At 57.1% G+C, this 14,542-nt stretch overlaps 1 protein-coding gene across 1 annotated transcript; it reads left to right on the top strand.

Moving 5' to 3' along the window:
- The first annotated feature begins 2,643 nt into the window (after positions 1 to 2,643).
- On the top strand, positions 2,644 to 3,423 carry OLIG1 (oligodendrocyte transcription factor 1). The gene has a single exon (XM_087818016.1). The coding sequence runs from the start codon at positions 2,644 to 2,646 to the stop codon at positions 3,421 to 3,423; it is 780 nt and encodes a 259-aa protein (XP_087674142.1).
- The last annotated feature ends 11,119 nt before the right edge of the window (positions 3,424 to 14,542 follow it).

Genomic DNA, 14,542 nt, shown 5'->3' on the forward strand with positions numbered 1-14,542 from the left:
CAGGGTAAGGCCCAGGGCCTCCGCCTAGGAAGTGGGCAGAGGAGGAAGCCAGAGGGGGAGGCCTTCCCCAACCTGGCACCTCAGTTACAGGACAGAGGGGTCCCCAGAGTGAGGGTGGGCACTGCCTTAAGGGGCTCTCATGGGGCTCTGGGAACCGTCTCTTCTGGGACATGGCTGGGCCCCGTGAACTCGTCAGTACTGGCTTGGTGGAGGCTGGCCTCTCCCCGCCACCCTCTCCCTGTCCCCAGACCTTCCCACCGTGGCCCCTCCTTGGCTTCCTGGGAGTTGGTCCAGCTGGAGGGGATTCCTGTCCAAAGGCACGTGGTCAACCCTAGAAATCCCCCCGGACCCTCAGCCCCACCACCTACAGCAGGGGCTTAAAAATGCCCCACTCACAGGGTTCCCAGGAGAACCAAGTGTCTGTAAAAATGTCTGAAAAGCAGAAAGCTTTAACAAAAGGTGACATAGTCAGTGAGGAGTTAAGTCTCCTTGAAGCTTTGAAGGCCATTTCGTGGGTCCCTCTCCTTCACGTCCAGTTCCGCTTGGGGACACAGCCCCTTCCTGCCGAGGCCTCTTGCTCTCCCCCTGCCGAGGCCTCTTGCTCTCCCCCTGCCCGAGTCTCCCAACACCGTGTCAAGTCGGGGCTCCCTAGGGGCTTGGGGGGGTCCTACCAGGGTCTTCCTCTCTCTATGAACCTATAGGAAGCTCTTGGCTTAAAGCACTGTTGGGAGCTCATGAATTTCAAAGGCTGTGAGCTAGTGGAGATTTCAGACCAACCTCAGACACCCCGGGACACACAGTAGTTCAAAGCACAGCGCTGGGCTTCGGGAGGGTGCAGGGGTGAACAGGTGGGCCCCGCCCCCAGGTTATGTGCGGACGATCTAGGCCCTGGGGACACGCTGCCAGTGGTTTGCCAAGCGGAAGGAGAGGGAGAGGAGAAGCCACCAAGGCTCCGAGGAGAGAGGAACGTTGGGGCTGAACCTCAGGCCTGGGAAGGGTGCTGCTGGCAGAGCAGCCGGGAGGGAGCAGACGTCGGAGTGAGCCTGGGGGCAGGTGTCCGTGGGAGAAAAGGAGAACCAGGCGGGCCTGATGATGCGAGCACAGCCAGGGGGCTCCTGGAGCTGGGCTCCGTCCCCCGGCTGGTGGGCAGCACCCCTCACCGGCATCCCGCTCCTGGCAGCCCTGCGCGCCGAGGTGGAACCACTGGCCTTCCTTCCAGCACCCGGCCGCGGTCCAGTGAGCGCTTTGCGGTGAGGACGCCGTCTAACAGGCGGCCACCAGCCACCTGAACTACTGAGCACTTGAAACAATGCAGCAGGGAACTAAATTTCTAACTCGATTTTACTGTAACTGATTTAATGTAAATGGCCACGGGGGCTAGTCACTGCTGTATGGGATGGCAGAGGGTTAGATGCCGAAAGGCCCTGCCCGGTGCCATTTTGCCATGAGAGGATGACAGGCCGTAGTCAGGTGCCCTGGAGTCGGGGCAGACAACTTGCGTAGCCACCGAGCGATGCTATTGCATTTGGAGAAGAGAAGGGTGAGTGTGTGGGTGGGTTTTTTGTTTTGTTTTGTTTCCTGATGAGAGGCCAATCTCTGTGAGTTTTTGCTTAAGCAAGAGCCAGTCACTGATAAGATGAACATGCACAGGCCCCTTTGGGGAGGAAAGAAACCAGGCCCAAAGCGCTCCTTAGTTCTAAAGACCCTTCAATCAGAGGGAGGCCAGAGGGAGTGGTGGGCGGTCACTGCTGGAATGCTGCTGGTCACTGGGCCCAGGAATTTTGTTCTCAAAACCAGGCAGGAATTAAAATTCAATTATTATTATTTTTTTAAACCTGGCAGGAAGTCAGGTAATCTTTTTAAAAACACGTTACACCTGTGTTCATAGAGCACCGCTCACAGGAGCCAAAGGCGGAAGCAGCCCCAGGGTCCTCCACGCCCAAGTGGATAAACGAAATGTGCCCACACGTGCAACGGAGCATCAGCCTCGAAAGGCAAGGAAATCGTGACACAGGCTACAACTGGGGTGAGCGCCGAGGACATTACGTTAAATGAGATAAGCTGGTCCCTAACGACAAGACACTTAGGACTCCCCGTCCACAGGCACCCAGAGTAGGCAGATTCATAGCCAGAAGGATGGCGGTTGCCAGGGGAAGGGTAACTGTCGTTTAATGAGTTTAGTTCCAGCTTTTCGAGGTGACAGGGGCCTGGGGGTGGCCGCACAATCCTGGGAACGCCCCTAACCCTAGGAGCCGCGCCCTGGAAGTGTTAAGATGTAATATTGTATGTTGCGCGCATTTGACTCCAACCGCCACCTCGCTTCCCCCGAAAAGCCGCCCCGCCCGCTCCGCCGGCCGTCCTGTGACCCGCGCTCACCATCACCCCCTCCAGCCGCGCCGGCCGCACCTCCGCGCCCGCGGGCGCTGCGGGGGCGCCAATGAGCACGCGCCTGCGCCCGGCCTCGCGCCCCGATTGGCTGCACCCAGCCGCCGGGCCCCGCAGGGTCCCCAACCGGATTTAAAGGGGTTCGGCGCAGGTCGCTGCTCCGCCGTCCGCTCCCCGTGCGCAGGTCCGCGGGGAGGGGCAGCCTGCCCGAGGGCCCACCCCGGGGCGCTCCCGAAGGGCGCCCCCGCCGCCCCCCAGATGTACTATGCGGTTTCCCAGGCGCACGTGAACGCGGCCCCCGCCAGCATGCTGCGCCCACAGCGGCCGGGAGACCCGCAGCTCGGGGCCTCCCTGTACGAGCTGGTGGGCTACCGGCAGCCGCCGTCCGCCTCCGCCGCCGCCACGGGCCCCCTCGTCCCCAAGGCGGCGCGCGAGAAGCCCGAGGCGCCCGCCGAACCTCCGGGCGCCGGAGCGGGGCCGGGCGCGCCCTCGGGCAGCGGCCCCCGGGCGGACCCCAAGGAGGAGCAGCAGCAGCAGCTGCGGCGCAAGATCAACAGCCGCGAGCGGAAGCGCATGCAGGACCTGAACCTGGCCATGGACGCGCTGCGCGAGGTCATCCTGCCCTACTCGGCGGCGCACTGCCAGGGCGCGCCGGGCCGCAAGCTCTCCAAGATCGCCACGCTGCTGCTCGCGCGCAACTACATCCTGCTGCTGGGCAGCTCGCTGCAGGAGCTGCGCCGCGCGCTCGGGGAGGGCGCGGGGCCCGCCGCGCCGCGCCTGCTGCTGGCCGGCCTGCCCCTGCTGGCCGCCGCGCCCGGCTCCGTGCTGCTGGCGCCCGGCGCCGTGGGGCCCCCCGACGCGCTGCGCCCCGCCAAGTACCTGTCGCTGGCGCTCGAGGAGCCTCCGTGCGGCCAGTTCGCGCTCCCCGGCGGCGGCGCGGGCGGCCCCGGCCTCTGCACCTGCGCCGTCTGCAAGTTCCCGCACCTGGTCCCGGCCGGCCTGGGCCTGGCCACCGTGCCGGCGCAGTTCTCCAAGTGAGCGCCCGCCCGGCCCGGCCTCCCGCCGCCGGGCTCCTGCGCGCCCTGCGCCCCGGGACAGCGGGGCCCAGCCGGGAGCCCCTTTGGAACCTTCTCGCCCAGAGGAGGGAACTGTCGGGCCCTCCCCTTGCCTGCCCCCACCTCGGGGAAATTAAAGTGACCCGAGCGGATGTTCCACAGAGCGTCGGCGCTACGGGGGTTCTGGGTCGATTCCGGCTGCTTCGGGCAGCAAGTACCGCTCTCTCCCCCTCTCGCCCTGGTCCCTGGAGTTGAGCGCTTCGCGAGGGCGCCTTGCTCGCCCTGGGTGCGGCAGGACGCCACCTCCAAGTGCCACCGCGCGCAGCGGTGACACCTGCCCAGCCGGCGACCAAAGGGCTGCGCTCCAAGGGCGGGGGAGGGTTTCTTTCTCTGTCCCCCGCCAGAGGTCACAGGCACCCCTGTTCCCACCAGCCAGGCCCTGTCAAAGGAGGCTGCCCGACCTGACCTCAGGAGGCGGAGACAGACCAGGTATTCGGTGCAGAGTGTCCAGGCGCAGCAGACGGACCCACCCTGGCGGTGCCACCGGAGGCGCGATGACAACTCCAGGGTCGCTGGGGGCGCTGGTGTGGGAAATGGGTCTGTTTTGGTACCCGGCTGTCAGAGCGCAGTGTTGGGGGGTCACATAACCAGGTGTTGTGTTGATTTAAGAGGAATGATTTGCTCTTTAGTTCTGAGGTCTTCCTAGAAGGCCTGTAGAACTGGGGACTCGCGCCCCAAGGGAGGGTTAGTAACCAACGTTGGGGTTTGCTTCAGACAAAACCCAGCCTCCTTTCCTGCAAGGCAGCCAACTTTCCCGAAATAGTCAACAGGGCCATTCGCAGGCTCTGACCAACATGCTCATTGAGAGACAAGAGGGGGGACCTGAGCCCCAAACCGCCACACTCAGCGGGTCCCCGCAGTGTGCCATCCCGGCAGCGTTTTCTGCGCCGTCCCTCGGCCTGAGGGGCCTTCCCTTCGCTTTGCAGCTGAAGCGCTGCCTTGGCGGCCCGTCTCCAGGTGCTACAGGCCTCCACAACGTGCTTCACCCGCGACTGTTTCACCACCTGTCAGCTGCTCGCTTTGACCTTTATGTTTAAGGTTTGGGGTTGTTGGTAGCAGCCGAATTTAACCGGCGTCTTATTTTTATCTCTAACTTTTTCTTGCTCTGTGCAGAACCAACAAGATAAAACCTTTAAAGACCTTACGGGTTTCGTCTGATTTGTTTGTTCATGAAAGTGTCCGGGTGCCCTGGTGTGCTCAGAACCTGGGGACAGTGTTCACCAGTCTGAAGCCTGGCTTCTGATCAGCAGTCAGCTGCAGCCAGGCTCGGGCACCGGCCGGGCCATAGGGCTGCAGACCAGGGGGGCAATTCTAGGCCCTGCTCCCAGCCAGGCTGGGCGGGTCTGTCCTTTATTTCTACCCCCCCCCCCCAACTAATCCTCACCTGAGGGTATTTTTTCCATGGCTTTTTCAGAGAGAGTGGAGGGGAGTGAGGGCGAGAGAGAGAGAAACATCGATGTGAGAGCGACACATCGCCCGGTTGTCTTCCATGAACTCACAGCCCAGGTACGTGGCCTTGACCGGGAATCAACCCCATGACCCTTCTGTGCGCCGAGCGAGGCTCTAACTACTGTGCACACCGGCCAGGGCTGGATGGGTCTTTTCTGACAACTTCTTCCTCTGAAAAAATGGGTTAATGATAAAATTCACACTCATCTTCTTCCTCAGAAATGCACCTCTTCTCTCACTGGGTGGAAACGGAAACTACCACCCAGCTAGGAGCCCCCACCCCCCACCCCCGTCATTTAAGTCAGGTTGGGCTTGTCTCCTGGGAAATTAGGGCCTTGGACAGATGAAGAGCGCGCTGTCTGGTTGCAGGCGTGGGGAAGCAGCGGGGACACTGGCCCACTCCCATGCAGCACAAGCGAGGCCTAGTTGTCACCGAAACCCAGCCACTGTCCAAAGGCAGGCAGACAGCACAGGAAAAGGAGTCACTCCTTTCATCTGTAGGAAAGGAAAGAACCCCCGAGGACGGGACTTCCTTTTATCCACGTTGGTTCATCGGAGGCGTGTAAACATTCAGGAGCCTTCACTGTGGGAACACGTAAGGGGAGGGCGCTGGAAGGTCAACTACCTTCCCCACAGTCCTGGCCGAGTGTCCGTTTCCTCGGGCGGAGCAGGAGAGGACAGGAGAGGAAGCGGCTTTTATTTTACACGCCCCCGACACGTTTCAGGGAGAGTTTCCCGTTCTTGCTGGACGCAGCCAGCAGCCAAGTCGCAGGCTTCTTTAACAGGTAAATGTGAACGGCGGCCTCTGTCAACTAAAGCCCATCCTTGCTTACTCGCATCTTGACAAGGGACAGACAGGAAAATGAAAATCAGCAACTAAACCAAAACCAAACCAAGTCCTCCCTGAAAAGAATATTTCTAGTGGATTTGAAATAAACAATTCCCCCTGAACCCCAGCCCCATCACCTGGAGGCACCACCATTCCAAAGACCGTCTCTGTCAGAGGCGGAAAGGGTCAGGGCAGAGCGGGTGGGTGGCTCCCTCGTCTCTCTACTGGTAACGTGGAGCAAGGACCTGTGCCTCAAACGAAAGGAAACCCCTATGTGATTTTTTATTTAACTGGGAAGACATTTATCATGTTTCCAGAACTGCTAATTATGAATGAATTTAACACAGACATGCAGGGATGTTTGAATGTCATCACAATATTCAAGCTACCTGCCTGCATGTGGCATCTCATTGGCCACTGTGCCACATAAGATTAGCAGGTCTGCTCCTTACAAGTAATTTATATCCTGAAAGATAGCATCCACGGGCATGCAGGGGTCCTGCAGGATAACACAGAAAAAAGTTATATAGGTGCATGTGTGTGTATATAGGGTGCCCCCCCAAAAATGTACACACACACTTTGAGTAATTATAAAGGCAGCGTTTATTAAAATACATTTCATTTTCAAAACTGAGCTATCAACTGTTACAGTGTGTATACATTTTGGGGGACACCGTGTCTATATGTATATACATGCATATGCACACATAGTGTCAAAAGCGCAAAGTTAGACCTCTCAACATACGTCTATAGCAGGGCAGCGTATTCTGTACCTGCAACATTGAGAACAAGAGGTTGCTTTTTGAAATCTGCAAGCAGGCTTTTTGCAGAAGGAACAAGTTTAAGCTGTTTTTTTTTAAAGGGCTGGGAAATCAGAGAGGGCGTAAGGCAGGCTCCTCCAGAAATGTGCACCAGGCCTCAGAAGCAAGCTGAGAAGGAACATGCGGCCGGCTGCCCTAAAAAGGTCCCTGCACCCGGCCGGCCACCGACGTTCGGCCTCAGCGATTGGAGTGAGCGGAGCCTAAAGGAAGAACACACGGGCCCTGAGAAGTTAGGCTGTTCGATGCGCGGGAGGCCAGGTGAGCAGTCAGTAAACAGAGAGCAGGCTGAATGCACTGGGACTTACCTGGCCCGCAGTGATGGCCTATTTACAGGGGTCTCTAAGGGAAACTGACGACACCAGGTATGAAAGTGTAACCTTGTGAAATATACAAGTTAGACAGCGAGTGTCCCCAGCGAGGAGTAAGCTGCGCTCCAAGCACGGAAACTGCTTCTCTTTGCCAGGGCTCAGCCCACTGACGCCAGCGTTTCCCTGCCGCCCACCCGTCCCGGCCGAAGCCCCGGTGTGCAGGGGAAACTGGGTCCACGTCGGGGGCCAACACTCAGAGCCTCAGCCTGTAGCCAAGCCTCTGAGGCCGTGAGGGAGCCAGATGGGAGAAGAGCTTTTCTTCCTGCCACACAAAGATACTTTAGGAATGAGCCAAAGCAAGGCGATGGTTGGGAAGAGCTGTTAAACCGGTGCTTTTTCTCAGCGTCGACTGGGGACGTGTGTCCCTCCAGACGGCATCGCTCGCGGGCTCGATGCCCCTGCCCTCTCTGCACACGCAGTGATATTCAGAAAGAAGATCGATTGCCACCTTCGCCCAAGTAGGCTCACGAAGCAACAGGTGGGAAAACGTCATGTTTTCCTAAGACACAGATTTACTTGTATGGAGCAGGTATTAGGTGCAGGGAAACCCTGTTTTGGAGCAAGGTGCGGTTTATTTGACCAAATAAGAGATGTGAAAACAGAGTGGTCAGACGGTCCCCAAGACCCACACAGACCAGCCTCCTCATTTATGGTGACATTGCAAACGACCTTTTTAAGCAACGCCGATTCTGTCCTTTTAAATGAGGCCCAGAATAGAAGCTGGAATGCCTGATCGGAAATAAAGACAAATTCTCTCTGCTTTTATGGGATTAGCTGCTCTCTCAGGAAATGTGTCTCTCTGCCTCCAGCTGTGTCGAGAGGCCAGAGCTCAGGACAAGCAGGTCCTTGAACTCTACAGACTGCTGGACGCTTGGGGGGGGGGGGGCACTGGATTGAAAGCAAAGGGTGTGCGTTTCGGCTGCACACTCAGCCTTCCTCAGTGACCAGAAGTCACAGCATGCAGGTGGGCCGCCGGCCAGGACAAAAGCCACAGGTGCCAGGTCATGTCTCTGAGTCCCACAGAATGCCAGTGGGGCAGAGACCGGGTGGTAACCTGTCCACCTCCTGCCTTCTGCGTAAGGCACCTGAGGCCCAGGAAGTCAGGGGACAGGCTCAAGGCCACACAGATATCGGAGGCAGAAATGCCAGGGACCAGTACCTGCATGGGGGAGGCAAAGCTGCTTCCTGGGTCTGTCCTGGTGGGACTGGCATCTCCTGGACACAGGGATCCTGGCAGGAGGTGAGCACACTCCTCCTGCCCCTGGAAAACCTCTGGCCTCTGGCCTTTCCCAGCCTCTCAGCTCAGCCCTCTTGTGGGTAGCTTCCAGAAGGGGCAGACACAGGGGCAATCGCCTGCCAGGTGCCCTGGCTGCACCTCCGCCACCTGAACTCTGACAGTCTCGCCCCAAGGGAGGCCCAGATTGGTGACAGAGAGCAGCCGAGGCAAGGCAAACCCTCTGAGAGATGCTCTGATGGTTACAGGTTTGTCATTAGGGCTCGGGAGGCGAGGGAGCAGACAGCTGACAGACAGGGGCAGCGGGACAGACGGGAAAGAGGCATCTCAGGGCACCCGTTTTGTGGCTGCCCCGTGTTTCCACACAGGCTCTCGCCGTGCTGACGCCGAGGGACCCTCCCTGTCTCACGGTGTGGCACCCTTTCTCTCAGCCTTTTCACGGATGTGGTTCTCCAAGGGGCTGCTCAGCGGGAGCGAGTGCTGGCTGTCACCAGGATCGAGGACACACAGCCCAACAGGGGCCTGCACCCGGAGCGCCAGCCAGAGGTAGGTCATGGGCCCGGGAAAATGCTGGCATAGGTCCCAGCACTGGGAGCAAGGTGGGCTATTGTGCCCCAGAAGCTGCTTAGTAACGTGGGTAACTCCTCAGAGAGCGCCGAAGCCGTACAACCCCAATGGCAGAGAAGCAGGGTCAGAGGAGACCCCTCATCTGTGTGTATGTATGTGTGCGAGAGAGACAGACAGACAGACAGAGAGGGAGGGAGCGAGCGCAGCCCACCTGGGGAGGCAGGTGGACAGTGGAGCAGCTCCTGGTGGAGACACTGCCGGAGAAAATGGTACAGAGCTGGCGAGCTAACCGTGTGCTCAGCGGGGTCGCGCAGCATTCTAAGCATTTTACACCGGTGTCTTTTTTTTTCTTGGTTAATCTTCACCTGAGAATATTTTTCCATTTTATTTTATGTTTAGAGAGTGGAAGGGAGGGATGGGCGAGGGGGGAGGGCATCAATGTGAGAGAGACACATTGACTGGTTACCTCCCATATGCTGGAGCAAACCTCCAACCCAGGTACCTGCCCTTGACCGGGAATCGAGCCAGCAACCCTCCAGGGCGTGGGCTGATGCTCTAACCACTGCACACACCGGCCAGGGCACGCATGCCTTCGTTTTGTGGGCACTATTGTTACCCATTTTACAGAAGAGAAAACAGAAGCCTGAAGAGGTAGAGACTGAGGGAGCTGAGGCCGATTAAGGGAAGTCATAGAGGCCAGGCGGGGAAAGAAATGAGGCTCCGTCTGGGGAGGGAGAGCCCCCGGGGTGTCCCCTCGGAACTCCCCTCGTCCCCTCAGCCCGCCCCTCCCCTTCCCGCCCCAGGTCTGACTGACCCTGTCTGCTGGCCGTGACCCTGGGGCTTCGACACATCCCAGCCCACGGTTCCTTGCAGCGTGCCAGCCGGGGGCGGCCGAGGTGAGGAAGGACGGGGCTGAGAGGCTGGGGCTGGGGCTGGGCGGGGCCGGACCTGTGCGGCCTGCACCTTCCAGACAGGTGCGTCCCCGGTCCTGCGTCACAACACAAAGCATTTAAGGCAGTGCTCGTTAGTGTCTTCAGTTCAGATCTTAAACACAGAGCCGAGCAGGCGCAGTCAGTAAGGAAACTTGCGGAGATGCTTTGGTAACATTGTATCTAAAGGGAGCCTTTGCCGCTGTGACTGTGTAGCTGCAGCTGTCACAGTGTAGTCGTGCAGTCCCGTGCGCGGCCTCCGCAGTCCCGGTTCCTCGGGGCTTCCTTTATCAGGGCCACGGTCAGCAGGCGACCCGGCCATTCCCTCCCTGCGCACATCACCTCAGCCCCGCCGAGGACGCCACCGCATCTCATTTCATAGACGGCCCCTGGCGCCCTCATGACCTCGAGTCCACGGTGCTAGTGGCTGGAGGGCGTGGAAGACGCCTCTGCCTTACGTCACACAGGCCCCCAGTAAGCAGATGGAGAGCCCTCAGCTCCATACATAAACCACCCAGGGGGGCGGGAAGGGGCGGAGCCAGAGCTGCTGGGGACCTGGGCACGGAGGACAGGGAGGGAGGAATCACTTCGCACCCCTCCCTCACGGCCTCCGCTCCGGCCCCAGCAGCTCCCGCCCGAGCCCCACCTGCCCTCCCTTCCTTCCCTTCCCTGGAGCCTCAGCTGGGCATCGCCTGCTGCTTGGGCCTCACCATCGGTGACTCACTGACCGGCTGCAGGACCCTGGACAGGCTGCTGGGACTCCTGGGACCTCTATCTCTTCCTCTCAGCTGCACCCAGGTCCCCTCGGGAGGGTGAACGGGGCAGTGCCGGGGGGCTGCCGGCACGGTGCTGTCGTCGTTGTGGTCGTTTTCTTGTTGCCAAGCACAGAAGTTTGCCATGGTCCACAGACACAGTGTGCACACGGGGTGTGCTCTGCTGTGGGTACAGTGTGTGCACAGGGGTGTGCTCTGCTGTGGGTACACAGTGTGTGCCACAGGGGCGTGCTCTGTTGTGGGTACACAGTGTGCGCACGGGGTGTGCTCTGCTGTGGGTACACAGTGTGTGCCACAGGGGCGTGCTCTGCTGTGGGTACACAGTGTGCGCACGGGGTGTGCTCTGCTGTGGGTACACAGTGTGTGCCACAGGGGCGTGCTCTGCTGTGGGTACACAGTGTGCGCACGGGGTGTGCTCTGCTGTGGGTACACAGTGTGTGCCACAGGGGCGTGCTCTGCTGTGGGTACACAGTGTGCGCACGGGGTGTGCTCTGCTGTGGGTACACAGTGTGTGCCACGGGTGTGTGCTCTGCTGTGGGTACACCGTGTGCACATAGGGTGTGCACTGTCGATGGCCGTGTGAGAAAGCAAGGGGAGCACTGTCGCTCCGTCTTCTCCTGTGGTCCATGCACAGGGCCTGCACCCCCCTGGCTGATGCCAAGGGAAAGGGAAAGTGTCCTTTTCAACTCCAGTTCCTCGGGCCCTGGGGCCTGGTGAAGGCCTCTCTCTCCTCTGGAGCCCTCAGAGCCCAGCCAGGACCCAGCCACCCCGAAGCCAAAGTGCTTTTCCAAGGTGGGGGCGGGGGGGGCACTGGGATGTTTGGCCGCCCCCCTCTCCCCCCCCCCCCCCCGTCCCTCGACCCCTGACAGGCAGACAATGACTCCTTGAGAGGCCAGGAGCTGACTGGGTGTCATTCTGTCCCAGGGGAGCGGCAGCCCAGGACAGCTCCGAACAGTAGCGGCTGGTCTGTGTGAGGCATAAACACCAGGCCGGGTGAATGAAGTCACCGCTGAGTCATCGCTGCACGTGGCCAGGCCCGGGGGGCGAGGGCGCCACAGTGCCGCGCATCGGCCCTTGTCCCGCAGACGCTTAGGAGGGGACCTGCCAGGGGCCAGCACAGCGCCAGCCTCTCGGCATAGAGTTTCAGTCCTCTAAACTCAGGGCGGGGGGGGGGTGCCAGGGTGAATTTCAGTCTGGTTCTGGAATGTTCCTGAGAACACTTGTTACAGTGCGACGGAAAGGAGGGAAGGAGGAAGGCCTTATAATATTCAAGTTTTAAACAGTAATTATGTTTGGTTCAAACTCTGAAATGACCAACAAACTGGTCAACAGGGCCCAGTCCGGGAGGCTCCTCGGGGCGATGTTCGTGTCCAGCGCCCCCCCACCCCGCAGGCACAGGCCCATCTCCCCATGTAGGAGCCCCCAGGGGCTACACGTGAACCAAACAGAAACTAATCAGCAAATCACTAAAGCCAGGGGGAGAGTTTGGTCTTTTTTCTGAGAATCACACTTCCAAATGGTTCCCCACCAAAGGCCGTGGAATTTGTTTGTTTCGTTCTGTGTAGCTCTTAAAAAACACGCTCTAGAAAGGCACCAGCGGACACCGATCTAACCCACTGATTCTACCTTTGAGGGTTTTCCCTGAGGCAATAAGGTTCCTTAGTTACACCTTTTATAATAACATATTATAATAACATACTAGGAAAAAGAATACATTATAAAACATGTAAGTAGGAAAATCACATAATAGGAGAAAGATGGCCGTACCCTTTATAATAAGAAAAAGCTAGAAACACCCTGAATGGCCAAAAATACGAGGCGGGTTACACAATTATGATAAAGTCATAATTCTATGCAGCCACTGGGGGAACATTTTTATAAGAATATTACATATTAGGGGACAATCGTCAGGATGTAAGTGAGAACACAGATTGGGAAACTGATCTCAAGTGTGTATCCACATGTTGGCAGCGGTCATCTCGGGGAGGCTGTGGGCACTTTTTGCTTGCTTCTTTCCATGCATGTTTTCTAAAATTTCTCTAGTGAGCATGTATTCCTGTGGGAATTTGTTAGCAAAGGCTGGAGATGAGAACCCCCAGGGTCCCTCTGCGTGGCCAGTGCAGAGGCTGGACCGGGCTCCGCGGCTCATTCACCCCATGGGCGGCCAGCGGACATTTCCGTGGGCACCAGGTGGGTTCCCTGTGGGGTCAGGGGTGCTGCTGGGTAAGGCTCCTCCCTGGATGGCACCCCTGTGGCTGCAGCTTTTCTGGAAGCAGCTTTCTGTTACACACAGTCAAAATTTTAGCTAGAGCCCAACTCATTTGATAGTCATCGTTACTACCTTAGTTTCCTCTTTAAAATGATATTTCACAAAAATGTTTAACAGCACAGGCAAGTATTTAGTCACATGGTAGACGAAGCAGGTGAAGAATCTGTATGCTTCTAATTGTGTTTTTTAAATTCTGTGTTTCTTGGTTGTGACAACGCACCATGGTTGTGCAGGATGCTGACAGCAGGGAGACTGGGCGAGGGAGACGGGTGAGCTCTCTGCTTGTTCTGCAACTTCCCTGTAAATCTAAAATTATTCCACATCAAACGTTATTTAACCAATAAGAGAGCTTCTTATTACCTCTCGGGGACGCATTTCTCGGTGCCTCAATTATTTAACATGTACCATGATAAAATCCTCTGGAAACGTCCCCAAAATTATGGGTATTTATTTTTATATGTAACAAATCTATTGACCCATAAGTTATAGAGGAAAGGTGTAATTAGGAAAAAGACCAGAATGATCACAGCGGCTTATATAATTATGTACATAATAGTTACATCATACAAAACAGCGTTACTTCTATGAGATTGCTTTCATAATCAGAAAAACATTAAACCCAGCCCTCGGGATACCTCCCGAGAGCAGCGAGGAGGCTGGAGTCGCATGAAGCTGGGCCAAGCTGCCGGCGGGCGACAGTGACGTCTGTGCCGCAGCTCCTGTCCAAACTCCAGGTCCTGCGCTTGGCTGCTGTGAGTTAAACGCAAGCAGCTTGTCATGCGTTTGGAACCACAGAGTCAACCTGGTAATGACAGTGTTTCTAAGTTAGCACAGCGAAAAAGCGTAGCAACTGTTGCCCATCTCGTGGCCGGGTGACGGAGAGCAAAGCCCCTTTCTTCGTGAAGCTAAACATTAAAATTAGCCGTATCCGTTACCGAAAGTGCAAAGAGGAAAGACGGCGGGCTGTTGATTCCACTCGTATTTTGCCCTCGGAGAGCTGTGCCCGAGCAATCCATGGGACAGATATGAAGTGGAGGGAGGCCCAAGACATCTAAAACATTTTTTTGGGGGGGGGAATCAAGAAAGCGAATATAATTTCAAAGCTTAAAGCAATTAATGGTATGTCTCGGGTCTAATAATTTTCCCCCAGAGAAACAATGACACAGACAAACAGAAGGTCAATGAAATAACCGTGTGGTGCTAACGCAGTTGATCCCACAGCGGTCATAAGCGTGCAAACAGCAAAGCAGCAGCGAGAAGACCCCAGACTTTGCCCAGAAACAAGCTAATCAGCCTGTTGTTGTTTTTTACGGCAGGATTTTGAGTGAAAAGGTAGCTGCTTGTCAATCAGCTAAGTTGCAGGGGCTGATAGCTTCTGGGGTTGGGGGTTGGGGGTTGGGGTGGTCAACACGGAATTTAATTTACCATCTCACAATACGCCCACATGCCCAGAAAATGTGGCCGGCTTGATGGGGTTCACTGAGCCAAAGAAGCAAGACCCAAACAGCGCATTAATGTATACGGAAGAATAGCTGCAATCAGCGCCTCGTGAATTGGACAGAGGCCTTGGAGATGAAGCAATTACCAGCCATCGGGGATTAATAGTAACGCGTGAATGCCGAGCGGTATATGTTAGGGGCAGAATATGTTCCCTATAGAAAACAACAAAGGACGTTTCTTACTATTAAGTGAGATTAAACGTAATGGCCTGATTTACTCACAAAGACAGAATTAAATTCAGATGGCAACTTCAAAGTGGCCCGTGAGCACAGGCCCCTGCCCGCATTTACATATAGCTGGCCC

The sequence above is a fragment of the Miniopterus natalensis genome, chromosome 6, assembly GCF_054644295.1.
Source record: "Miniopterus natalensis isolate mMinNat1 chromosome 6, mMinNat1.hap1, whole genome shotgun sequence".
Classification (NCBI taxonomy): Eukaryota; Metazoa; Chordata; class Mammalia; order Chiroptera; family Miniopteridae; genus Miniopterus; species Miniopterus natalensis.

Excerpts from the sequence above, each read along its gene's own strand:
- OLIG1 (XM_087818016.1), top strand. The coding sequence starts at position 2,644 with ATGTACTATGCGGTTTCCCAGGCGCACGTGAACGCGGCCCCCGCCAGC.